This window comes from Harpia harpyja, chromosome 6 (assembly GCF_026419915.1).
Source record: "Harpia harpyja isolate bHarHar1 chromosome 6, bHarHar1 primary haplotype, whole genome shotgun sequence".
In the NCBI taxonomy this organism is placed as follows: Eukaryota; Metazoa; Chordata; class Aves; order Accipitriformes; family Accipitridae; genus Harpia; species Harpia harpyja.
This window is the reverse complement of record NC_068945.1, coordinates 7316171-7341995: the sequence shown is the minus strand read 5'-3', so window position 1 is coordinate 7341995 and position 25825 is coordinate 7316171. Positions and strand designations below refer to the sequence as shown.

The window sequence follows — 25825 nt, the reverse complement described above, 5'->3', positions numbered from 1 at the left end:
GTTTCCTTGCATACAAAATGCGGTCTGCAACAAATAAGGCAGGATAAGATACAGCGAGTCCTGTTACTTGGTTCCAAAACCACAGGCCCTAAACACTACAAAGGAGGGGATAAATGGTGTATGTGCCATAGGGACAATGTTCAAATGCTATCCATTCAAGACAGATTTCCATGATTTTATACTGCTGCTCAACAGAAACTGAATTCCTGAGCCTGGTGGTTCTGAACATGTTTCTGTGCAGAAATTTGCAGGGATCTTTATGAAGGGACTTTTCAGACCTTGGGGGAAAAAAAAAAAATCCCAGCACTGACATATGTAGCACATTTAAGTGGAGATATTTTAAATGCCATTTATTATGGACCTGGTCTTCAAAACAGCCTGACTCCACATTTTCAAGGGCTCACAGCCAGCTGTTCCGACAAGACTTTAAGGAAAGCTTGGTTCCTTTTTTCTTTCTACCTCAGGCTCTTAAACATGCTTCAGATTTTCAAAACCACTCAATACACACTAGTTCCCATCTGGGAACAGACTTTTAAAAAGGACTTGTGCCCACATACAAGCTTATGTGTTGGCTCTGCCTGAAAACCATTCCCCGGCTGCTGATGCTGGGGAGGACAACTCCTTTTGTCCGGATGCAACCTTCAGAGCTGGGCTCTAGGAAGAAGATGCTCCTTACGTGCACATACAACCCTCACTATCACACAGAGTGAAACTGGCCAGCCCTTCTGGCTGCTATGGTGCTACAGAGTTTATTACACAAACAGCTACTAACCAGCTTAATTTGGGATCTAACCTTGCCAGCTTTTGTCAATGATGTAAACCTGAACACATTTTTAGTATGAGATAATTGTTTCTACGTTTCAGCGCACTCAGCCTCATAGAAAGAGGTTGGTAGGAACCTCTGGAGGTCACCTAACACAACCTTCTGCTCAAAGTAGGGTTATTTTTAAAACTTAGTTGTGTGCCTAATTCTCACTGATTTTAGCCTACAAAATTCTGGTCCAAGGTGCTTTGTAACAGGTAAAGACCTCATCTACCTATCCCTGCAGTAGTTTCTTGAGCTCCTCAGAAACCTTATGTATTTCTCCTCACGGAGATCTGGGGTACCAGAGAATGGAAGGGCTCAGGACAGACTCAAGGGAGACGCAAGCAGTAACCAGGCCAGGGGATGCATGCCCCGCACATGATTTATGACAACGCTGCCAGGCATGGCCAGAGAGGCGGTTTCCAGACCCACGGCTAGTGAGCTGACACACTGAACTGACAGCTGCTCTTCCAGGAGGTGAGGAGATAGATTTGCCCAAGACAGGTCTGTGGCAAAGCAGAATATTGATTGCAAGGTCTTAAAATGTGCCCTACCCATGCAGCTATCCTTCCTCACATCCCGTAATTGTACACAGCGGGGATGCTCGTATCCTCCTCTGAAGCATCTGGCTCTACCAGGGACAGGATACTGCATGCACTGGAGTGCTGGACTGGGATGCTATGGAAATTCCTGACTTCCCGAGTTGTTTATTTTTCCATTGCAATGACCCACCAAGAGATGCACAGGGAGCTCGGCGGCTTCCTGTGAGTAGGTCTATTAACTCTTTGCCCACCAACCTCTCCTCTTGTCTTCAAGCAACAGCAAAGGAAATGTTCCCACCCTCTGGCAGCAAAATAGATCAGAACATGCAATCCCCATCCTGCAGAGCTGTGTGAAGCTGTGTGGGACTAGGTCTTAACGACTCTTTGGGACAATAATGATCAGAAAAGGCAATTCAGATATACCACACAGAGCTACTTTCACTACCCATAAGGCTTCTGAGCTTCTCAGCTTCTCCAAGAGTAGCTCCCTGGTGTTTATTTTCATAGGTGGAAGGAGTAATGAAACCGAGGTTTGCATGGCCTCGTTGTCACTGTCTCTTCAGACTGTGATTCAACCTTCACCAAATGGCCCAGGGCAGCTATTTATCAGAAATAACTGTTTCCCCTAGAATGACACTGGCAGGATTCCTTGTATGATCTCATCTACAGTCTGGAGCACTGCTTTGGATTCACACAAGGATAGCTGACACCAATGTGTTTTTGAAAGAAACACTCATGTGTTGGTTGTTTGCTTACCCAACAGCTGGGTTCTAAATTAAATGCTGTTTATTAATAACATATTTTTGGTCTAATTCTTAATGAAACATCCATTAAAAACATCATAGCACTAAATGCCAAACTCCGGTCTCAGTTACACCAGTGTAAATCTAAAATAACTCCATTGATTTCAGCCTCCTGGTTTATGCTGCTATTTCCTAGCAAACAGATAGCACCCTCAAATTATCATTATAAAACAGTAGAAGTTCAGAAAAGCTCATTGCAGTTAAGCTGCATCAGGATTTCATTATCATTCTCTTATTTTCATATACTTGCAACTTTGAAGCTGAAATTTTTCATGCTTCACCTCAGACAGTGACATTTTTTGGAAAGCCAATCAGAAAGTCCCATCATCTGTCTCCATGCTTAGCAATCCCACACACCAAGAGAAAAAGAAGCAGAAGCCCCCAGGACCCTCCGGTCTGGAAGGATTCTCCCCCAGCTCTCTGCCATTTCCTGTGGGCTACCAGGAGGCAGGGGGGGCGAGAAGTTTTCCCTCTGCAGAACTGTAATTTCTGTGAGTTCCCTCACTTTTCCACCGCATGATGCTCCTGAAGCCTAGGAGCTCTCATTTCTTCCTCTTCCCTAACCGCCTCTTTGAAAACAAAATCATTCACACAGTGATGATGAATTAATTGTGTCACTGCACGAACAAGCTCTCAGGCACCAGAAATTAGGAAGTGAGAGAACTGAAGCTGTTCATTCAACTTTAATTAAGTCCCAGAGTAAAATATTACAATAGTCTTTACTCTTCATTAATACAGCCTTGGGCTAACTCTTACACAGTCTAGCCAGTACATTTTTTCCAACAATACACTTTACAGATGAGGCTGATATTACTACCTATTGCTAAGCCTGCCCCGTACTTCTCCCAGATTCCGTTTTGAGTTACTTATCTCCCTCTCAAGGTTTAAGATGTGGGATGCAAGTTTCCAGTCCTGGGCCCTTTTGCATTTTTCCAATGCAAAAGTCACAGAGAAAGTTTCTACCAAAATATTTCTCCCATTTCCAAATAGCTGGCTAATGACAAATACACTATTTTGCCCAACTTAAAAATTCTGGCCACCTTTGGTTGGGCCAAGACTTCAAAGCTTGCAGGAGACAGACTCTGAGTTAAGGCTACCTCTGCCACAACAATGGAAACATCTTGAAAAAATGACAGCACCTCTAACTTCTGCAAAGACTTAAATTTTTTAGTGATTAAATTATCCAGAAGCTCCTTTTGTCCCAAGCGTGCTCTGACTTGGGGACTGAGTAGACTCTCCTCTGCAGTCTGTGCTGCTGTGGGCTGAGACCAGGAGCAAAGGAAGAAAGCTTGTCTCTACCCAGTGCCGACAGACTCTTGGAGAGGAGATGTGACCAGTAAAATGTTAAGAGTTCTTTGTTATTTGGGAAGAGTCATTTTTTTTAATTTTTTTTTTTCCAAAGGCATATAAGCTCAGCTGGATCTTGGAATATTTTCACCAGGATGGCAAAAAGCACATTTCTGACAAAAAAGCCATCTGCTGAATTTCAAAGAAAAGGAGCGAAGAAATTTTCAATGCAAAAAACAACATCTTTTTTTCTTCTAACCACTTAAGAGCTACTAAGCTGTTTTGGCAGGTATTTTCTTTCAGACTGAAACAATCAGGATAGAAAAATTCAGCATGAGAGATAAGGTTTGTCCAATCTGCAAGACACTGCAAAAGGGCCTTACATTAAGAAGCATTGGGATGCCTGAGAAACCTTCAATACCTCCTATAATAAAGAAGATGAGCTCTAAGTGTATATCAATAAATATCAAATTAAGAGAATCCAGAAAAACTCCCAAGACAGCAAAAAAAGCCATTTCCTCCTCAAATGTCATTGTGTATCACGTATCACATGCTCGCAACATGCTTGGAAAGTCAATTAACATGGGCTCTACTGTACCAAGGAGAAAGAAAATTCCACAAGAAAGACACCCTACTGTGACTTTTCTTCTGTCCCTACAAGCCTTCACAAACATCCCCAGTACGCAGACTGAGCATGGGAAGAGTCAGCTGGGATCCCGATTCAAGCAGGGCTTCACAGGTGAAGCAGCAAGGCACCAGCCAGCAACCGAAAAAAAACACACAGAGAAGAGCAGTAGGAAAATTCATGGGTGTAATCCCTACCATGAGGAGCAGCTGTGCAAGCGAGAAGCTGCATCGAGCCTTGCAGGACCTTCTGAACATGACCCCATGCAGCACGAACTGCAATAACCCAACTGAAAGGTGACTAAGGAACAGATTACTGCAGCAAGGGCTGCATCAGAAAGGGATGCTCAAAATCTCCTTGCTGGCAAAAATGACGGGTGAGGGAGGGAAATGCTCTTCCCTGTGACCAGGGAATCGAGGCACAGCTAAGTATCTTGGAAGGTCCCGAGGATGTAGCCCTTGTGGCCCATGTGTTGAGCTTGCTTGCCCCCACCTAAGAGCCGAGTATAGTCAGCACCATGCTGTCACTGCTACCCAAACCTCCTGTGCAGGCTGAAAAAGAGCAAGAAGGGAAAAGATTCTTGTGACTGCACAGGGAAGCTCTTAGAGGACAACGCCCTGCTATCTCCAGAAAGACAGAACCCAGCTACTCAATGGTTGATCAAAACCCACCAAACACCTCAAATACAAATACACCAGCAAGAGCTACCTTGGCATCTCTCTTTTCAAAAGTGCTACAATACTGTGGAAACAGTATCAGAAGGTTACTTGGAGCTTACTGATATGGGGAACGTGGTCTGGTGATGGAAAGACTGCATTGTTAATCAGATGGCACAGGAACAAAGCAGTGAGCTCTGCTGAGGGTAACTGTTCTAGGTCTGGGTTTTGGTCGTACCCAAGCACCACTTGCTTCTGTCCTCAAAAAGGACTTCCAAATGACTACCCAGGGATTTCTGTGGGCAGTGATGTGCTTCATAGCAGCAGAAACAGGCACCAATCTTGTGAAAGCTCCCCCTAAACTTTCCAATTATTCTCTTCTACTGCACTCCGCAAGCCTCCCTGTCCCTCCTCTGGCACCGTAAGGGCTATTTCCATTCCCGTTCCTCACCCCATGCTGTCACTCCCTTGCTCCCATCATTATCCTTGTCCTGCTGACTACCGAGTTGGTCCGTCAGGCTGTAATTTCTAGAGCTGCAGTACAAGAAGCTCACAGACAACGATGGTTACAGAAATTCTTCTCGTCCCCATCTCCTGCCCTATGCTACAGTGTTCAGCTCTCCCAGCTGTTTGTGAGGCTGTTCTTAGAAATCTATCAGTGAACTGATCCGGCTTTGAAACCAAGCAAGCTCCCCTGACCCCTCAACTCTGAAACAACAAGTGGTCCTTTCCCCCTTCTTTAAGCTGGATCAGTTCCAGGATGGGTTTGAAACACAAGGATATGAACAGTTGTGTGGGCATACGTGAACAAAAACAAGCATGAAAACAAGCAGCAGCCAAGCAGGAACAACTTCATCTGGCACCATCATCTGTTTAACATCTTTGTTTAACACCTTTGCTGACGACATGGACAGTGGGATCGAGTGCACCCTCAGCAAGTTTGCCAATGACACCAAGCTGTGTGGTGCAGTCAACGTGCTGGAGGGAAGGGATGCCATCCAGAGGGACCGTGACAGGCTTGAGAGGTGGGCCCATGAACTGCACAAGGTTTGCAACAAGGCCAAGTGCAAGGTCCTGCACATGGGTCGGGGCAATCCCAAGCACAAATACAGGCTAGGTGATGAGTGGAGAGCAGCCCTGAGAAGAAGGACTTGGGGGTGTTGGTTGACAAGAAGCTTAACATGACCCAGTAATGTGCGTTTGCAGCCCAGAAAGCCAACTATATCCTGGGCTGCATCAAAAGAAGCATGACCAGCAGGTCAAGGGAGGCGATTCTCCCCCTCTGCTCTGCTCTCATGAGACCCCACCTGGAGTACTGTGTTCAGCTGTGGGGTCCCCAACGTAAGAAGGACATGGACCTGCTTGAGCAAGTCCAGACGAGAGCCACGAAGATGATCAGAGGGCTGGAGCACCTCCCCTATGAGGACAGGCTGAGAGAGTTGGGGTTGTTCAGCCTGCAGAAGAGAAGGCTCCAGGGAGACCTTATAGCAGCCTTCCAGTACCTAAAGGGGGCCTTGCAAGAAAGCCAGAAAGGCACCTTTTCAAGGCCATGTAGTGATAGGACAAGGGGTAATGGCTTTAAACTGAATGAGGGTAGATTAGATTAGATGTAAGGAAGAAATTCTTTACTGGAACAGGTTGCACAGAGAGGTTGTGGATGCCCCATGCCTGGCAGTGTTCAAGGCCAGGTTGGATGGGGCTTTGAGCAACCTGGTCTAGTGGAAGGTGTCCCTCCCCATGGCAGGGGGCTTGGAACCAGATGATCTTTTAAGGTCCCTTCCAATCCAAACTATTCCGTGATTCCAGTCTATGATTCTATCATATCACAAGGAAAATCACAGCGGTAGGGCACCAACCTTTCAGACACTCCATGGAGTTAAAGACATGGAGTTATACAAGAAGCTCTTAGTGGCTAGCACCGTTTTCTTTATTCTGTGGATATTCACAACCTTGGCTGAAGACAGCACCTTTCCTAACAAGATGTTAGTCTCTCTCTAAATCCTCGTCTTCCTCCGCCTGGTTTCTCATGTCCTTCTCACATCTGCCCACTTGTCTTAAGAGTCCTCCCAGACATTTGCTGGATGCAGCATCCAAAACTCATCATGTTACATCCACTCAGACAACCATCCAAGGAGAAAATTTCATTCGGTCAGTAACTGCCAATATCAGCACCAATAACAGATAATTCTTGTTAGCCACATAAATGAAGTAAACTTAATGGATTTACCCAGTCTAAATCTAACAACTGTACATATAAGCTTTGTGCAATACTTGGACCAGGCCATGCAGTCCGAATTGTTATATCGGATTCTTCTTCTCGCACGCTCCTGCTGCTTACTGTAATGTATCACCACTCTGTTTCTCCACACTTATAAAACAGACATAAAAGAGGAACCACCTGCATAAAATTTTCATTTCCACTGAAACAAATGTATGTTAAATTTTTGCAGCTACTTGATTTACATTATAAGCATTCAAAACTGGAAATGTTCCTTTTTCTGTGCAAAACCCAGTTCCAATCAAAAGAAATGGGAAGCCCCAGAACTGCACTGGAAAATTAGGATAAATCTGATTGAAAGAAAAAAAGAAATAGCAACATTCTTCCCTTTTTGTTAAACTGGACTATTCCTTTTTAACCAAAACGCAGAATATTTGCTGGAAAAAACCAAACCTTCTCTTGACAATGTTACCATAGATCTAATAATTGCACAGTGTATTTACTCTGCGAAGTAAAAGCAATAAAAAGTTTTACAGTTAGCCCATGTTAAGGATGACGCATTGGAAACTGATACTTCTATGGTAAAAAAAGCATTCTCTGATTAGTGGCCTGCATTTCAGAAAGCCTCGCTCATTTTCCTTCCTTTTGAGTGAACTTCATCACAGCAAAACACGTCAGCTTCGCAAGAGATGGAACTCCTGTTTATCCACAGACAAAGCGGTTTGGATTTGCAGGAGCATAAGGTCTCCCCGCAGTGTCCCACCGACACAGGGGCACAGCGGGAGAGGGACCACCCCACGGGGGAAGGCACCCCGAGTGCTCCTTTCAGTCCTCCCAGCTTTCTGCTGAGACTGCCACGCAGAGCTGTCAGGTTTGGGTTTTTCTGATGTCTCCACTAGAAGCTGACCCCAGACCAGAAAACTCACTTTTGAGTGAGTTTGAGCACCACTGAAATGCCATCAGATTCACCTCTCCTACTGATGACAGGGCTTTCTGACAAGCCAAGAAATGCCCTTCATGGGGTAAGCTTAGTGAAGTTACAGACAAAAACCCAGACAGCCTGGGTTACACCTGCCTCACACTGTGCCAGCACCGGAGGATTAGCTCATTATTCACTTCCTTCAAACCAGAAGAGCAGTTTCAAGGTTGCGAACACAGGACTGGCGCACATAGTGGTTTACCTTATGCCCCTGGGGATGCTGTCTGCCTGCTCGCCCCATCGCCCAGGGTGGTACCCAAGGCGGCTCCCCGCTATAGCACGCCTGACCATCAGCCAGGGTGGGCAGAGCAGGCTCTCCCCACCAAGCTGCTGAACAAAGCGCGAATGATAACTGATCCCAGGAGGCCAAGGAGCTTTGGACATTCAAAGCACCGCAACCAAGGTGTTGGGCACACGCCTGCAACCCATTCGCTCTGGGAGCACCCCCCTCCTTCACTCTGCTTGGGCTTTCAGGATCAGGCCGGGTTTGATGGCCCGGTTCTCCACCACGCCCTCAGAAGTGAAAGGAGAAGAGGAATGCAGGACACTCACCACATCTGTGTTTGTAATCTTGGCCAGGAGGTCCGTGAGGCTATCCCCATCATCGAGCTGAAGGCCACAGATGGCTGCTCCCACACTTCCAGTTGCTATCATTGACGGTGGGTACATGGCAAAGTTAAAATCTGCAAGAACAGATCTGGGAATTAGTCCAAGCCCAGACCAGAAAAGCTGCAAAACATCAGAGGCAAGCAACATAAAAAAACCACACCCAAGAATAAAAAATGGGGAAGTAGAAGAAAGGGAAAAGTGCCACTCTTTTTGGTCTGGCGGAGCTCATTAGTCACACTGCTCATCACAAGCAGTCAAAGGAGGGATAACAGATCTGCAAATTAAAATGGAAATGTGGTTCGGTCTTTTATTGTCACTGAGGCATAAAGTAAACCTGGACAATTTTTAATAGTCTTTCCTTAGTTTTAAAGAAAAGGAAAGAGAAGAAGGAGGCTTTCTGTAGTTTATGTCAGAAATCTGGGTCTCGGTCACATTAGAGCTCTCTGTACAACCAGAAAACTAACTGGAATAAGGTATCACAAAGGACCAAACTGAGATTTGTAGTCATGTCAATTTTTAAAGACCTAATTAACTCGAGCACTTAAAGACCTGTCTGGGAAAGAGATTTTAATTAATGGTTCATCTTTACCACCTTTGCAATTAGGAAGTGAGAACACTTATAGCCCATAGCTACGTAATCAAAGAAAAAACAAAGATCACATTTGTCATTACTACTATTTCTTAATAAACAAGTTGAAAATACATTTCAAACTGCTTCTCACACATCTGCAGTGATCGGGAGAGAAATGAAAATAAAACTAAATGTTCTTATGACCTTTATAAGATGATTTTATGGTTTATCACACTGCCATAGGCACTGGTATATTGGCATGTCTTACTAAATACCATTTCCAGGAGATCTTCTAGGTTACTGATATCTTCCTAAAATGAAACTTGGTTTGCAAGTTCTTTGGTTCAACAATAACCCATTAACAAACCCTTCTCTACCAGTTTTCAGCTGGGAGGACTAGAGAAGAAGAAGAGGAAACCCGAGTAATACTTAATATGAAATAAACCACAATCAATATATTCAGTCTATTTACAGAAACAGATTGTTACAGAAAACTGCCCTTCTGTTAAGGGCAGATCCCAAGTCCTCCCTGTTCAGCTAGCACAAATTCTGTAACTCTGTTGATGTCTGCGTAACCGCTCAGGTTTTAGACACATGGAGAGTTGTTCTCAGCCTCCCAGACTCTGAGCTGGCAGATACTGCAATAGCTGTGGAGACGGCATGTTCTTCAGGCTGGAATATGTCCCTGGGACCCACGAGGAATAAAGCAGTCATGTAAGAATGGGACTCAGGTCATAACGTTCATCCAGACGGACTGGAGGGAGAATGTTAGAAGTGGGGAGAGAAAAGGAAGAGCTGAAACCCTGTCATGGATTTATCTGTCTCACAAAGCCACCAGGAGGTGACCACCTGCAAGCCCACCATTGCACGCTGCTGAAGCCCACTGTCCTTCCTACCAGGGGAGCTCAGCAGACATCACACTCTGAGAAACTACTTCCGAAGGAGCAAATTCCCACTAACTGAAGCAATGAATATGGACTGCCATTACTATAAAAATAATAATTATGCACTATTATAATAGTAAGAACCCACCGTACATAGGAAAGCCGATGATCTTGGAAATTAAGTTATATTGCCCCCACTAATGAGTGAGTCAAACAGGAGAGCCTCGACTCCTACTTATGAGGGCAGCCCTGAGGATGCTGATCTCAACACATGTCAAGGTAACAAGAATTGCACCTTCATAATCAAAATCGCTTTCATCTACCTCACATGGATTTAAACACACGCATGCAAGGGCTAGCCCCATCCAGCCTGTAAATGGATGAGCAGGGAAAATAAATACAGTTACCTACACACAGCACACGCCCTGCCCACAGAGCCCACCCTATCCCCAGTGCCTCAGCCGGTGGTTGCACTTATCATCAGGCCAGACCTCGAGAGCAGGTCATAAATACAGTGGGATTTTAAGCCCTCAAAATGGCCCTCGTTTTACACCATTTTGCCTCTCTTCTTATTCGTTGCTACTGACAGGGCCCCAGGACTCAGCTCCGGGTGACTGCGGCAGTAGCTCATTCCTGTGGGTTGATCTGGTAGCTAGTGGCTCCGTGGAAGAAGTGTGATTGCTGGGCCACAAGTTTACAAAGTCCAACATGAAAAGCAGGAATGGTTAAAGGACTCCAGTAACACGAGTTTTTTATAAAGGTCGCAAATGTTTATGTGCTTGCGTGGCTGTCCAGAGTCTCCTCCTGGTCCACAGAGCAAAGAACAAATGTCTACAAAATTTAAGAATGTTCAAACATTTATGGAAGAGACCTAGCATTCCCAAAATGTGCTGTCATCTACATAGAGCGATTCATCAGCAATCCCACTAATTTCTTTAGAAAATGGATAAATTAAAGACTACATCTCCACGGGTCTGTTTCTCCTCTTATACACGCTGCATTTGCCTGGGTTTGTGAATCCCGTGTGCTTGCACTGGTGTGAATTGGGCTGCACTTGGCCAACATGGCCCTAAGTTGGGATGTGACTCCCGCATTTAAATCTTTGGACTTACCAAACCGTCTCCTAGTTATGCATGGGAACTACGGGTGGCAATGGACTTTCCATAATTTACCCCTCCTTGTCTCAAGTTTCGGGGAAGGTGTAGTAAAAAGATGGTGTGAAACCTCTCAAACTCTACTGGCATTTGGACAGTCCCTATGGAAGCTATGATACAGTGGGTGAGAACAAAAACCCACCCCCTCCCACCCATCTTTTGAGGCAGCAGCAGGGAAAAATGGACCCACTCGGAGGCCTGGATGGACCCACACCCTCACGCATGGTCACTGAGCCCCCCGAGAGCAGCTTCACCCAGCCCCGAGCGGCTGGTGGCGAGACCCAAGCAACAGGGAGCTCCCATGTCTTGCACTCCATGCTCAGCTCCGGCCGGGCACGGCGGGCTGAGTGAAGGACCCAGCTCCAGCCTGCCCCCTGAACTTCCTTGCTTCCTAGGGGCTTGCATCAGGACCTTCACATTATCTGAACACCGGTTTTCTCGTGGTTGATTTTATATCTACTCCCAGAAACAGTCTTCCTAGGAAGCTGAATAAAGAGCCACAGTGCCCCTGCCAACTAGCACTGCTGTAGGTCTGCTTCCACGTGGGGTCACATGAGAACATTTCTATGCCCAATAACCTTGTTAGTTCCCTTAATGTCATTCATAATGCAAATGAGACAGCGAGCGAATGGCCAGAGGCCCAGAGTGACTAAAGCTCAGCATCCAGAAAGTCTTACATTGCCTCTAGCTCTAAACTAACTTCCCTCCATAACAAGCACCATAAACTTGGCTATCAAAGCTACACATGCCCAGTCTTTGTTGTACAACAGGCAGCGATTTGTATCACTGGCTTCTATTTTTAGCATATTAATTAACTACTGCAACTGGTGAGGCAAGTGTCTCCAACTGGAGAGTGTGGCACCATTGTCTGAAGTCATCACCTCATCTCGCGCTATTGAAAATCATGGCAGTGACCCTCCTGCTGATATGAATTTAACCTGACATGCCCACAAAGGGATGGGGGGTGGTGCACCAATTTTGTGCACATGGTTCTCCACATCACCCTGGACCCTATTAGTGTGGAAAGAGCTCATTGAAAGAAAAGAAGCCACATTGTGCTGGGCCACCTAGAGGGTTGAATAGAAAAGGCTGAGGAAAAGAGCAGGCAGTGGAATAAAGGCCGTAATTAACATATTTCCATATTCAAGCAAAGCAATAACTACGTGAAATGTTTGTCAAGGTGCAATGAAAGCATAAATATTAAGTACCATATCTGAGGGGATGCAGAACCCCCCTCCGAGTCCCTTACATTCCATCAAGAAATTCAAAACAAGCTTTTTACACGTTATTTTCAAATATAAACCTCTATCCCTGCTTCACTTGTGACAACAAGCCAAGTCCCGCCATCCTCACTCAGTGTTCACCCAGGTAAAACTACCTACAGACTTAAGTCAAAAGCTTGCCCTGAGATTTAAAACAAAATCAAAATAAAAGGGGGAGCAAGAGAACCTAAACATGTGAAGCTGAAACATACGCTTTTACTTTAAATTCTTGTTGGAGATGATGAACCTTGAATTACGGAGGGAATCTTCTAAAAAGCCCTTCCTACTGGACACCTGAAGCAAGGCTATGGGCTAAATCCTTCTTTCAGACCTATGTGCAACCTTGGTTAATGGGCACCCAGAGCCTGCACCGAAGGCATGGCTCTGACTAACTTTGTTGTGATTTATGCAATTCCACGGGAAAGTATAAGAGAGTCTTGTTAAAAGTCAGAGGAGTAGTGCAATAACGTGTAGTCTACAAGAATCTGAGCACACGAACATTTCAAGGGAAGATACTGGGCTGTTAGAAAGCAAGACCTGTTTTACCTTCTATTCCCAGGCAACAGACGCTGGAAACCATGCCATCCCCATTTCAGTATCACCTTTTTCCTACAGGATGTTAAAAACGAGGGACCAACCGTGCACAACCCCACTGACTTCAGTGTTGGGAACAAACAAAGCCGACACAAGAAACAGTGCCCTTTGAAACACAGCCACCTCTGGACGAGCCAGCTGGGGTCATCAAACAAGTTCAGGGTACCCTGAATCTGCACCCTGCTTGCAGACTGGAGCTCATACAGCCAGGGCATGAACCTCGGCATGCATGTGCCGAGGACGTTTTTCTGCCGGTGCGGCACACGTCATGAGTGGTCAGGTTCTAGGACCCTGCGCACCGCAGCCGAGCTGTTTTGCTGGGCTCTCTCCTGATCCAGTGGACTTCACTACCTCCGAGCCAGGGAAATGCAAGGTTGACAGTCAGTCTAAAGCAGGAGGGAACTGGAGGCAGGAACCAAGAGAGGTCCTGCAAGGGGAAGCCCTAACTCGCAGCCAATAAATGAAAACTGCCGGAAGGAAAAGAGCACTGACAAATATCCAGGCTGAACGTGCTCGGTGTGCCAAAGCCAGGTGGGAACTCTACCTTCTTACAATGACCCCTGTTTCTGCTCTGGCTGCTGGCTGGTTTTTTTTAACAGCCAGTTTTCATCTCTATAATTTGATAGAGGTTTATTTTCAGAGCTGCAAATGCAGAATTGGAAACTGCTGTCTTGAGGAAGGTAATGCTTCTCACAGGAAGGAAAAAAAAAAGGACTGTTACCTCCATCAGGAGAACAGAATCATGACAGTCATCAATACCAGTTTATAAAACAATATAGATAATGGTCAAATTTCACCCAGACTCAAACTTCACCCAGCCAATGATTGTACTATGAAGACAAGCATGGATCTATATTTAACCAGCTAAGTTTAAAATAAAGGTCTAAGGGAAACAATGCAAGTAGTGAATTTAATTCTTGCCTGTTTTGATCCAAATGCAATTCCAGCGTCAGTGTGCTACCTTTTTTCAAACACAGTTGGTTTTAACTGCATTGGCCATTTTTTTCTCTTGCTCTCCTATTTCTACAAGACACTGCAATTTTTCCCCATGTTAATTATTTCTGCTTTTAAAGGCAGAACCTTCAAAAAAGGGCATGGCAGTGCCAAGTACGACCAAACAAAAAACTGTCAAGTAAGATAGGATGCAGACCTGCTTCTACTCTTTGAGTAGGCAGGAGGGCAGACACCTAATTCTGTTCCTGGGCTATGGTAAGGCAAAAGTATTTGGCCTTTATACAAATGGGTCTACTAATTGCTAATGCTTCATCACAACCATCCAAGTGAGGTAGAGACAGTGAAACACATTGAACAGTCTATGTAAAAGTATATGAGCATGCACTATAATATGCTTATTAGCTGATCATAAACACTATTTCTGAACAACTGTTTGCACTTATCATTTTCACTTGTTCCACACCTTCACTAAGGAAGCCTAACCAAGGATCAGGATTATGTTAGCGCTTGAACCACCAAAAGGTCAGATGTGCACCTGGTAGGAAGGAGGGCAATTTATCTGGCAGCACTAGAATTACGCCAGTTTGTATCAGCAAAGGCTCTCTTCCTCCATTTCCTGCCACCTCATCTTCCCAGATTTGATGGGTCCTACAACTTAAGGAGTGACTCTGCTCGTATGAAATATTCCCCAGGCCCTGCTCACGTGTTGATGGAGCTTCCATGGTTCTTGTGGCTTCATTTTGCTGGAAAGCTCAATATACTGATATGAGCTGCCTCTCCCAGGAACAAGCAAGAGCTGTCTTTTGTATGGCCATAAATTTGTGTGGATTATTCTTTTTTCTGTCATGCAAGAAGTATTCATGCAACCACTGCCACTTTGCAGCATGGATTTTATTTCTAAGAAGAGATTAATCCACACACCGAAGCCTCTGTGGACTTCCTTCTTTCCCTCTGCAAAGAACAGGTCCCGAATAAAACTCGTATCACACTTTTATCCTCTGCAAGGACAGAGCCCAGTAACTCTTACATTGGCTGAGAGGGGAAGGCTGCATAGTCGACTTGTCCAGCAGGAGTCCTGAGGACCAAACACACCTCTTGGTGCTACAAAGCATTCTGTGTGGTTACCCTCCAAATCACTACTAGGGTTGTGGGTCTCATCTCGCAGTCTTTGCTCAGACAACACTCCCATTGACTTCCACAGAACTTCTGTCTGAGTAAGGACCCAGGATTTGGCCCAGAAGTTTAAAAAAAAGCCTTCTCAGCTTTCAAATGTAGATGATTAATGTCCCAGAAACAGTGGGCAGAGGTTTGGCACACTGTACAAAACTGACTTAAAGCTGAAATTTTCCTCCTCTTTCTTAGCCTCTTTGCAGACACAGGCTTTGAAAGCCACCAGTCTATGAGATGCTGCATTGTATCCATCACGGGAACATCTCACCTGCCATAGGACTCGGCTGAAGCACAGAAGAGACCATGCAAAGGGCCGAGTCTAGGGATCTACACAAGTTGCCTTCTGTCTCTGCAAGTCTGCAAAGCTTTTGCTTCCAAGTTTTGCATGCCACTTTTAAATAAAACACTGAAAACCTCCTCACTGAGATTAGTCTCTCCATTATAGCCTGTGTTCAGAGATGCACAGCTCCTCTTTCTGAAAGCCTGACTTGCACAGCCTGTCCTCTCCCAAAACCCATTCCCTTATAGGCACCGAGATAAAAAGGGGTATCCTGCACCAATCCCTGAGAAAACATTTCCAAACTGTGGAGCGCTGTGAGAAGAGACAGAGGAGGAACGAAGGGTGCAAAGCAACGAACAGATGGAGGTGGGGTCAGAGCGGCAGAGTGACGCGATCCCAGAGAGCAAAAGAAGGACGATCTTCATTGGGCTCACAGATTAAGAGGATCCTCCCATGCTGAAAAAGCAGTAAGGATCAATTTTGCCAAGCTATATTGTAAGGACAAGGGCTCCACATGCAGCCTCTTAGTGCCTTTAAAATTCAGAAGACTCCTAAAGGAGATTTTAGCTTGCACAGGGAGCCACCAGCGGGATGAGAAAACAAATGACATCATGACAGGCTAGGCTATGCCAGTGCGTGTCAATCTATATGCGCTTACTGCGCAGAGAGCGAGGCAGCTTGAAGAAAGCTGGTCTATGCATGGGCAATTCCCACCCAAGAGCCCGAGCTCTCGCTTAATGACAGTACCCTGTTTGCGTGGCCATGGCGCTGGCAGCACAACCAGGGACGGGCTGTGGGTGGACGTTGCTTTTGGCCCCTTCCAGTGGAGAAGGAGGCTCCTGAAAGCGTTGCGAGTGCAGGGCAGGGGAAAGAGAAAACTTTTTATTCAGGGAGTAAGCTTCTGTCTTGTTCAGCAGCCGTATGTTCAGATGGGACCAAGGGCAAAGAGGGATACGTTCCAGTTTCAGTCATGCTCATGTGAATCATTAATCACCGCAAGGACTGGGGAGAGGCCACGGATATATATCCACGCAGCTTGTTTCAGAAACTGGGCTCAAAATAATGGCAGAGAAACAGAGTGAGTGCCAAAATGATAACATTGAGTAATGTTCAAATGGAAAGGAGACTAGAGATGAATATCAAAGTGATACTACACATCCAACACAACATCCAGAACTGTTAATGGTTGCTTCCTTCTTGGTTTGCTGACACAAAGTATTGCAGGACCGAGATCACAGCCGGCTTTGTAAAGGCAGAGAAGACTTGGGAATTTCTGGTATAACGCTTTTGCTGGGAAATTAAAACGGAGCAGCTGGTGAAGAACTCAGGCTAGAGGAAAAAAGTTCAAAATACACCAGATTTTGCATGATACACTAAAGAAGAAGAAAAAGTACTTGAGAGCAGAGAAAGCTGCACTGAGATGAATGTGGAAATAAAAAGAGATTCATTGCTGTGCTCCAGACCAGAGCCATTAGCCAGCCAGCGAGGTCAGGTCTAGTGACAGTGAAGAGTCAAAACTGGGCTAAAAACATGCATGGAGGGAGCAAGGGAAGAGGCAGCCACATGTCAAAGGAGGTCATATTGCTGAAAGAAGGCAAATGGGGAATTGAAACACCAGGCTTAACCCCAGCTGGCAGAGAGCAGAAGCTTTGAGGGAGAAAGGGAAAGAAGAAACACGGCGGCCGATGAGAGCTTTGCAACAAATAGGACAAGAAAAGGAAATGACAACTGGATCTGGAAGGAAGTCTGATGAGAAGGGGCTTTTCTTCACCGAGCAGGGTAAGAATGACTTTGAGAGGAGTGGCAGTGAAAGGGAAATACAGCAGCAACAACAACATTTCTGTAATGCAAATGGGGGTAGTAGCTTGCTAGTAAACTGGGAATGAGGTAGAAAACTGGGAATGAGCGCTTGGGTAAGATCTTTGCTTTTGAAACTGCAAGGGGTTGTGGGTCCTTCTCAAAACTAAATGCCAACACAGTGGTTTGTGGAAAATGGGATGAGAAGAAAAGAAAATCTACAGCCAGCACCATGGTGCCCTGTCTTTTGGGAAGCTCCGTACGCAGTCAATTATGTCTTTCACTTGCAAGAAAAGAAACTGACTTGTTGCCTCTTTAAACACTACGTGAAGGACTTCGGTTCACCCATTGGAGACATACAACACGAGAAGCGGACCACACGGGGAAGCACATGAGAGAAGTGCATGACTGGGCTAAGGGTGGGAAAGGGGATGCTGGTTTGGATCTCAGTAAATGGACTAGTAAAGCATGGAGCTAACCATCGAAGAATTCATGGAGAAAGAGTGGAAAGAAGCCGTGGACTTTGGAAACTCCTTCATGGTCCACAAGCCTGCAATGGTTTGGTTATACAGAAAACTTCTACGGGCAAAGGATTACAAACCAGAATTCGAAAAGTTAAATCATAAAGAAATCTATGTCACTCAAGAAAATGTCCTCTTGGATAAAACAAAACCAACCAAAACACTATTGTAGGACGTGAAAGCAAAGAGAGAGAAGATTGATCTGGTTTGGAAGACAACATCCAGGTATGCTGGAGGTTGATGGCTGATGGTGGTGTTAGGTTCCAGAGAAATGTCCATGGGAAAGACCATCTTTTTCAGAAGAAAAAGGGCAGCGTGAATGAATCCTGGGTAAGGGGTGAAGACAAAGAAAGCAGGCAAAGCTGATGTAACAGATTAACCCTAAAGTAAAAAGCTAATTGGTCCAGAACCGTCTGATTAATTACCAAGAGCGATCCTGCAGACTTTGAGCAATATTTCTATTGAGTCCTGTGGTCTTTTGCCTGAAAAGGATCACGCAGCAGTGGGAAAAGAAGGGAAAGCATCTTGGTAACCAAAAAGCCACTTACCCTAACCCAGCCCATATAAGATTCTCTAAAACAGATCGACTGAGGTAGCAAAAACTGGCCTACATTGTAAAAGCAGTCACTACATCTCAAATACAGAGAAGCAGGCACAGCAGCAGACATTCATACCCAAAAGCTGCACCCCATCTTCCTTCCCCCTCTGCAAACATGCAGGCAGAACAGTTCCTATCACAAAGGACCAGGTATGTCCAACTGGAGTGAATTCAAACATTGAGCCATATACTACTTGATAATAACCCTGGAAAACACTGCATGCTGTTTATCTGTTCCAAGTCTAGCTTCTAAGAAGTGGTCTAACTATTAATCCTTGGGATGAAAATCAGAGTATGCTTATTTTCTAAAAGTCACTGGGGAAAAAAAAAACCAACAAAAAAAACCAAACGGTGTTTTGCAGACAGGTATAAATTAAAAGCCTCTCTTCCACAGAAGCAATTATTCTCATCTAAATCTTCAGAAACTGTATTCAGCCAAACATATGACAAAAGGGGAGTGTAACGTTTCCCTATGAAACAGACTAGTTTCACTGCTTTCTTGGAGTGAAGTTAGGGAAAGAACCCAAATGTTTAAAAAAGAAGTCATTACTTCTTAAACTGTCATTCCCTATGCTTCAGTGATGTGGTAATATCACGTACATGCTAAAATACAATTTTTACCTTTTATCTGGACAGCGTCCAGTTAATGAAAAATTTACAAACACATTAATCTAATGCGTTAGCCCAATGCATTTTGGGCTAATGTGCCGTAGCAGCTTCTAGTATTTTGGCTGTCCCACATCTGTCCTTACAAACTATCTGCGGCCCTTTAAAAAAATTTGTGAACGGGCAAAGTAGAAAATCGTATGGTCTAATCCCATCTTACTGACTTCACTGCAAAAGCACTGCACGCATTAGGAAGAGCAGGACTGCAACTGCACTACAGCTCCCGACTGCCAGAATTCCGTTTATACGCAGTTTCGGGGCCTGATTCATGATGCCTTTTGCAAAGAGTCCCACCCGCTTGAGCTGCTCTTGAGCCACTCTTCCTTCATCACGTAAGGATGCAGGGGGTGAAAAGCCTTTGTACCACCAGTGACTAATCTGCCCTTTCAACCACACGGCAAGCAGCAGGAGCACCCAGAGCACCTTGGCCTACCTGTGGCACAAAGGGCAATGAACGTTTGTGCATGCTTCCGGATCAAAAGCAGTTTGTCTTTAGGTAGAGGCAACTTCCTTAGGATGTGTTCAATGAAATCGTGTGGGGTGACGGCTGCGAGGTTCCACTTCAACTTCCCCAGCACCACCAGCTCCCATTCCTGCAGGGGGGGGACAGGGAGGGAAGAAAGGAAAAGGCGTAAGCAAGCCTGAAAAAAACCCACTTCACTCATTTCTCTGATTGTAATTATATCACTGCTAAATTGGTTTTGCTCAAACATTTTTTTCCGTATGCCCCTACTGCTTTGAAGTTGTTGACTTTATTCTTTTTATTCTTTTTTCTTTTTAAACACTGGAAATGTCAAGCTCTACTGAAAATAATGAGACCTGGCAGCTCCTGCCAAGATTTTACTTTTTTTGTATCCAGTGCTGAATGCCCACCCAGAAAGTTTAGCCTGCAATTAGATATTGCCAAGGTCACTGTGGTCCTTTCCTAGTAACTTCTTTTAAATGGCTATAGTCCTTACTTTATAGCCATTTAAAGCCCTAGGGATAACCATGCACAAAAATAACCTAGATATACATTCTTTTTTTCACAAGAGGGGAAGTTAGCTTGATGGCATTCCCTCCCAAAACTGTATTCAAAAGTTCCTGCAGATAGATTTGATGGTGCTTAAACTACTCCAAGACAGGCTTTGCAGAAAGGAAATGCACGTAACACAGCCAAGAATTAGTCTGTGCAAATTATCGGCCAATAAATCACGTAGGATCCATTCCCACATTCTTTGCACGCCCAAAACTCCCAGTGAAATCAAAGGAAAGCTCCGGCGCGTATGTAACTACTTGCCATTCCCTGCAACGTGATTACATGTAGAAATGGTACCTCATCAACAGAACCAGCCACGGGGTTCAAGCAGGGCTAGACCTGCATGCTTCAACATTTAACATAAGTCTTGAATACCTTACAGTGCCCCGCAGAGTGAGCAAAGCTCAGGCCTTGGACTCGTTTCTGTCTCATACATCAACTATTAGCTATTAACTAAATTCCATGCACTGATTCTTGAGTCCTGATGATGCGTGAGCCTGATGGAGCCCAGCGTGGCGGGGAGCCCCAGCTAAGCTTGTAGAGCTGGCAAGTCGAAAAAAAGTCCTTTAATTTTGCAGCCGAGGAGACGTCAACCAGCGTTGCTGAGAAACCATAAACATGGACCCCACAATGCCATTTCTGCAGTCGTTTCTCTGAATAGATGCCCGCTTTAACAGCACGTTACTTTCCTACAGACATTCCTACTGGATTATGACAGAGCCCTCCATAGCTTGAAAAATCTCACATGCACGTATGTAAAAGGCCCCAGAAACCAGCGGGGGGTGTTTCTTCTTTCTCAAGAAAACCTGTAAAATGTTTGAACGTACTGGCAATTACGTTAACTAAGGCCTGACCTTCCCCACGTTACTAACACCACAGATTTTGATACAGAAGAGCGCTTCATCCAGAGGACTGAACACAGGGAGGCACTTAAAACACGTGCTTAAATCCACGTGGCACCAAAAGGTAGGCGCGTCGTTCCACGTCTTCTCGCCCGGGGGCCGTGGCACTTCCCCTAATGGCCCGTACCGCCAGTGGGACACCTCACGTCTGGGACGGCCACGGCAGGGGTTTGCAGCGCAAAGCTCTCTGTGAAAGCGTGAGCTCCCGACCTCTTCCCAGGGGAAATTCCCAGCGCCTTCCCCCCGCCATTCGCAGGAGAAATTCTCCCTGGATTCGGCTGGCTAGGCGCATTCACCGGGACCTGGGAGAACAGAGCTACCTGACGGAAGGAACGCCTCGCTGCGAGGCTGAAATACTTGCCTAGCGCTCTGTACCACGAAGCGCTTTGCAAATATTGGTTCTTCCCCGAAACAACCTGTGATTCTTTTTGCTTCTGCTTTCCCTTACGCCTGACTCGAGCTCGAACTCTCCCAGGACAGGGCCTCGCGCAACCCAGCCGAATTTTCACCTCACCCCCCCTCCCCCCCCGCCTCGGCGATAACCTACGGCGAACCGCGGCAACGAGGCCCCGCAGCAGCCGCCCAACTTCTTAAACCCGGCCGGCACCTGAGGCACCACCCGACGGCGACCGTCCCCGGGGGGCTCCAGCGAGGAGAGGCACCCACGGGCGGCAGCTCGGCCGGCGGGGCGGCCGCCCCTGGCCCTGAGGGGGGGCTATTCCCGCCTCCCGCCTGGCAGCCCTTCAAGGGGTGAAGTCACGCCCGGTGACGCGTGTCTGCCGCCAGGTGGCGCCGCCGCGCCGCGCCGCCCGCCCCGCGCACGTGCGCCCGGCGAGGTCCCTCGCGGGGACACCCGCACCCACGGCGCGGGGCCGGGGGGGGGGGGGGGGGGGGGACACACAGGGACACGGACACACGACACGCGGGGGCGGCTTCGGAGGAGGTCCCGTCTGTGGGTGGGTGTCCCCCCTCACCCACCCCGGCACCCTGCGCCTGCCGTCTTCAGGTCGACCCCTCTCCTGAGTTTTAGCCCCTTTTTTTTTTTGACAATTCACTGAATGCATAAAAAAAAAAAAAATTAAAAGGGTGATTTTTTTTTTTTTTTTTTTAAAAAGGCCGGGGTGGCAAAAGCGACGGCTTGCCGTGCAAAGAAAGGGAGAGGGGAAGGAGAAGGCGGCCAGCGCAAGAGCTGCCAGAGAAAAGGTGGAAGGCTGGGGGGGTGGGGAGGGGGGGCTGCTTACCAGCAGCTCTTGGGGTTTGATGGAATTGTCCGTATATATGCACAGCTTCTCGGCTGTGAGGGGGATTGTCTCTTTGAGCTTGGAGGCCAGGAACATGCACACTGCTCCCAGCAGTTGCAGATGGCACTTTCGAGTGGGCACCACAGCTAAGAATCTGTCCAAGTAATTCATGGCCAGAGGGAAAACTTCTTCTTCGCACTTCTGCTCTTCACAGACCTGCGAGTGAGGAGGGTGGGGTGGGGAGGGGAGGATGGGGACGATTTGGGGCCGGGGGGGGGGGGGGAGAGAGAGAGAAAGAGACAAGAAGGAAAAAACAAATAAATGAGTGATCCCACGAAACAGACCGCTGCCTCCCTGCTACGGGTCCTGCTATTTTTGTTTCCCGGGGAGCTAAATTTTGGGGGAGGGGGAGATCTCTGGAGAGGCTGGGAAGGCTGTCAATCGGCTTTCACATTCCTTTAGTTCATTCAGTAAGAAATGAATTCAAGACACTGTGTGGGAGAGCCGAAAAGCCCCATCCAGCAGCAAGCGAGCAGCCTCCGACTTTTTTTTTTTTTTTTGCGACCCAATTTTTTCTTTTTTTTTTTTTTGATTTCGTCATATTTTCAAAAAATCGATAAAAATATTAAAACTTCCCCGGGGCTCCCGGTTTTGGTGCCGGTGGCATCCCGGGACGATCCCCTATCGTTTCCGACAATTGCAAAAATTCCCCCGGGGGGTGTCCCCCAGCCCTGCGCCCCCGATCCGGCACGGGGGGGGGGGGGGGGGAGGACGGGAGACACAGCGAGGGCGAGGTGGGGTGGGGAGAGCCCGAGCAGCCTGAATCCTTTTAGCAGGAACGAGCGAAAAAAATTCTTTCAAAAATTTACTAAAAATCGGAGCCGGGGAGAAAAAGCACAAATCGCACATGAAAACCAAGCGGAGAGTCTGATCTTTCCAACTCAGGGGGTTTGCTCCGGGAAAAGTCCCCCCCAAATGAGATCCGAAGGGGTAAACGATGGGTGGTGGGGCCAGGGTAAAGCAAGCGACTCTGCGGGGATCTGGGCCCGCTGCCGCCCAAAGTATCGGGGTGAAAGGGGGGGGGGGTCGCCACCCACTCGGGCTTCCCGAGAGCCCCCCGCCAGGCCGGGGGGGGAGCGGGACGCAGTGGCGGGGTGCATTTCCGAGCCCCTTCTTGGAAAACGGGGGGGGGGGGGGAGAGAAGACGGGCTCGGCGCCTCTCAGCAGAGTTGCAATGCAACGCAACATGGCGAAAAAAAAAAAAAAGGCACGTTCTCACCACTGCATACGTGGGCATGAAATCCTCGCTGGGCAAAACGCGGGGGGCAGCGGGCACCCCCCCCGTTCCTCGCCCTGCCCCGGGCGCAGCTCCCTTTTCCCAGAAAAGCCTCAATCTCAAGCGCTCCCAGCCGCCCGCAGCCGGAGGCGGCTTTTCTTTTGCTTTTTAATTGCAAATGACTTTTCCAACTCACTCTTACACACACCCCCCCCCCCCGCACCCCGCTTTGCAGCAGCCCCCCGGAAGGGGCCATTTCCAGCGGGGGGGGGGCTGCCGATGCTCCCCGCACCCCTTCCCCCACCGCACCGGGTGAGCTCTGGGGGGGGAGGAGAAGGAGACGGGGGGGGGGGGGGAATACACATATACAACAAGAAGAAACCCCCACCGCGACCGGAGGGGCGAGAGGCTGCAAAGGAGGAGGAGGGGGGGGGGACACGGTACGAAGCGAAGCGGAGGTGCTGCCCGCGGCGGGGAGCCCGTAGCCGGCCGCCCTGCCTTGTCCCCCCCGCCCCGGGCCGGTACCGCTCTGAGGGGGCCGGGGGAAGGCACCGGGATACAAACCTCCAGCATCCAAGTGGCCACCATCCTCCTCATGAAGGGCTGGATGTCCTTCTGGACGCATTTGAAGTAGGAGCATTGGGGCAGATACCTCTCCTCTATGGTTAGTAAGTTGTGCAAAACGCGGTCATCGTAGAGCAAGTTTGGGTCAGGCAGAGCTCTCCTCATGGGATCCACCTCGCAGCACAGCAGCTCCATGTTTCCAAAGAGATCTCCCTCTTTCTCTGATGGAAAAGTTTTTTTTTTTTGGTTTTTTTTTTGGAGGGGGGGGGGAAAGGGGTGGGGAAAGGAGAGGGGTAAAGGAGGAGGGGTAGGTGGGTGGGAGGAAGACGGCAGGGCTTTCCAGCTCGCTCCTGCCTCCCTTGAAACTCGTCTCTCCTTCTCTCTTGATTTCTAGCCTAAAGTTGAAGCAAAGTGACGCAACTCGCCAGGGCAGGCAGTTCTCTCTCTCTTGTTATTATGGAGAACAGCAGCTGGTCAGACGTAACATCAAACGCGGTTTCTTTTTTTTTTTTTTTCTCCTCTCTATAAGCTAACAAGGAACCAGGAGGCCCTCGTATAGGGACACACACAAATGACAGCTTCTCTTTTTCTTCCTTCCAGCGACCAAATGAAATCCGTTCCACACTTTCCTTCTGCGGGAGCCCGTCTGAATCTATTCCCCCCCCTTTTCTTATTGCAAGAAACTAAGGGCTCCCTCTCGGTACCCACCGAGACGATGGGGGCAAAAGATGAAACGTCCTGGCTTTGCGGGGTGCCAGATCCACGTCCCATCATCATGTGCCCCCCCCCCCCCCCAGTCAAGCCCTTGACCCACTCCCCCCCTCCGGCACCCCTTTAGTCTGCAGACAGAGGGGGACAGAGCTCCCTGCAGCCTAACAGCAAACCCGAAAAAGACCCCAAAACTCCTTTTAGGGCTGGGGCTTCCCGGGCGTTTGCGGGGTGAAATCGAACAATAATCACCACGCTACTTCCTCCGGCACACACACGCGTTTCTAGCAAGCGAACCGTTTTAGCGCTGCATGGCCACACTGATACAACTTTCTAGGAAACGCAGCGGGGGAGGGAGGGAGGGAGGGTTTTTTTTTGGGGGGGGGGAAAGGAGAGGAGAGGAGTTATGTCCCGCACCGGGTGACTTCCACCCTCCTCGCACTTCGCCAGCGTCGCACTCGCTCCCCGCCTGCAATATGTGTCAACTTTGCGAGTTCTCTGCCGCTGCCTGCTATTAGGTAGAGCAGAAGCTCCCGAGGGGGAAAGGAGCTGCCCCCGGGGGATGAGCTACCCCCGGGGCGGGCACGGAACGGCGGTGGCCCCGCCGGGCTATGCCAGGAACACGCTCCCCGGAGCGCCCCCCCCCCCCCCCCGGTCGGGAGCCGGCGAGGTGGGCTTGGCTTGGGGGGGGGGGGGGGGGGGAGAAATACCGCCTTAAAAGTGTGAGTGGGGAGTTTGGGGAGCCGCTTCCCCTCCCTCTATTTGCATAGCCAATAGCTCTGGGGCTCTCGCCGCTGCGCGCTGATTGTTACCGGGCAGATTATATTTTAAGGACGCATGCTGCCCGGCATCGAAAGCAGCTCGGGAGGGAAGGGGCCGAGGTGAAGCCCCCTCACCTGACCGTACTGCCGGTCCCGGGAGCCGCAGGGCTCCTGCCGGTATCGGGAAAGGCGGGCGACCGGCCGTCATCGCCCGCGAGTGGGCAAACGCGCCCCCGTCCCACGCCAGCCCTCGCCCCTTCGGCATCAAAACGGATGGGAGGGATGGGAACGGCTTGGCCGTGGGTTGCATCTCTTCCGAGTCCGGCGGCAAAGGTTCCCTTGCAAAAACCGGCTGGGACGGCCCCGCACCTCACCCGGCC

The 25825-nt window shown here is 48.0% G+C and overlaps 1 protein-coding gene across 1 annotated transcript in view; it reads right to left on the bottom strand.

Moving 5' to 3' along the window:
• Positions 1 to 24227, bottom strand: part of CCND2 (cyclin D2) — a 38519-nt gene extending 14292 nt beyond the window's left edge. Inside the window, exons 1-4 of the mRNA XM_052790421.1 lie at positions 23977 to 24227; positions 22137 to 22352; positions 19409 to 19568; positions 8468 to 8598 (exon numbers count right to left, since the gene is read on the bottom strand). Coding sequence (XP_052646381.1) covers positions 8468 to 8598; positions 19409 to 19568; positions 22137 to 22352; positions 23977 to 24171 — 702 coding nt within the window. The 5' untranslated portion in view covers positions 24172 to 24227. The remainder of the gene's footprint in view (positions 1 to 8467; positions 8599 to 19408; positions 19569 to 22136; positions 22353 to 23976) is intronic.
• Between the last annotated feature and the right edge of the window lie 1598 nt (positions 24228 to 25825).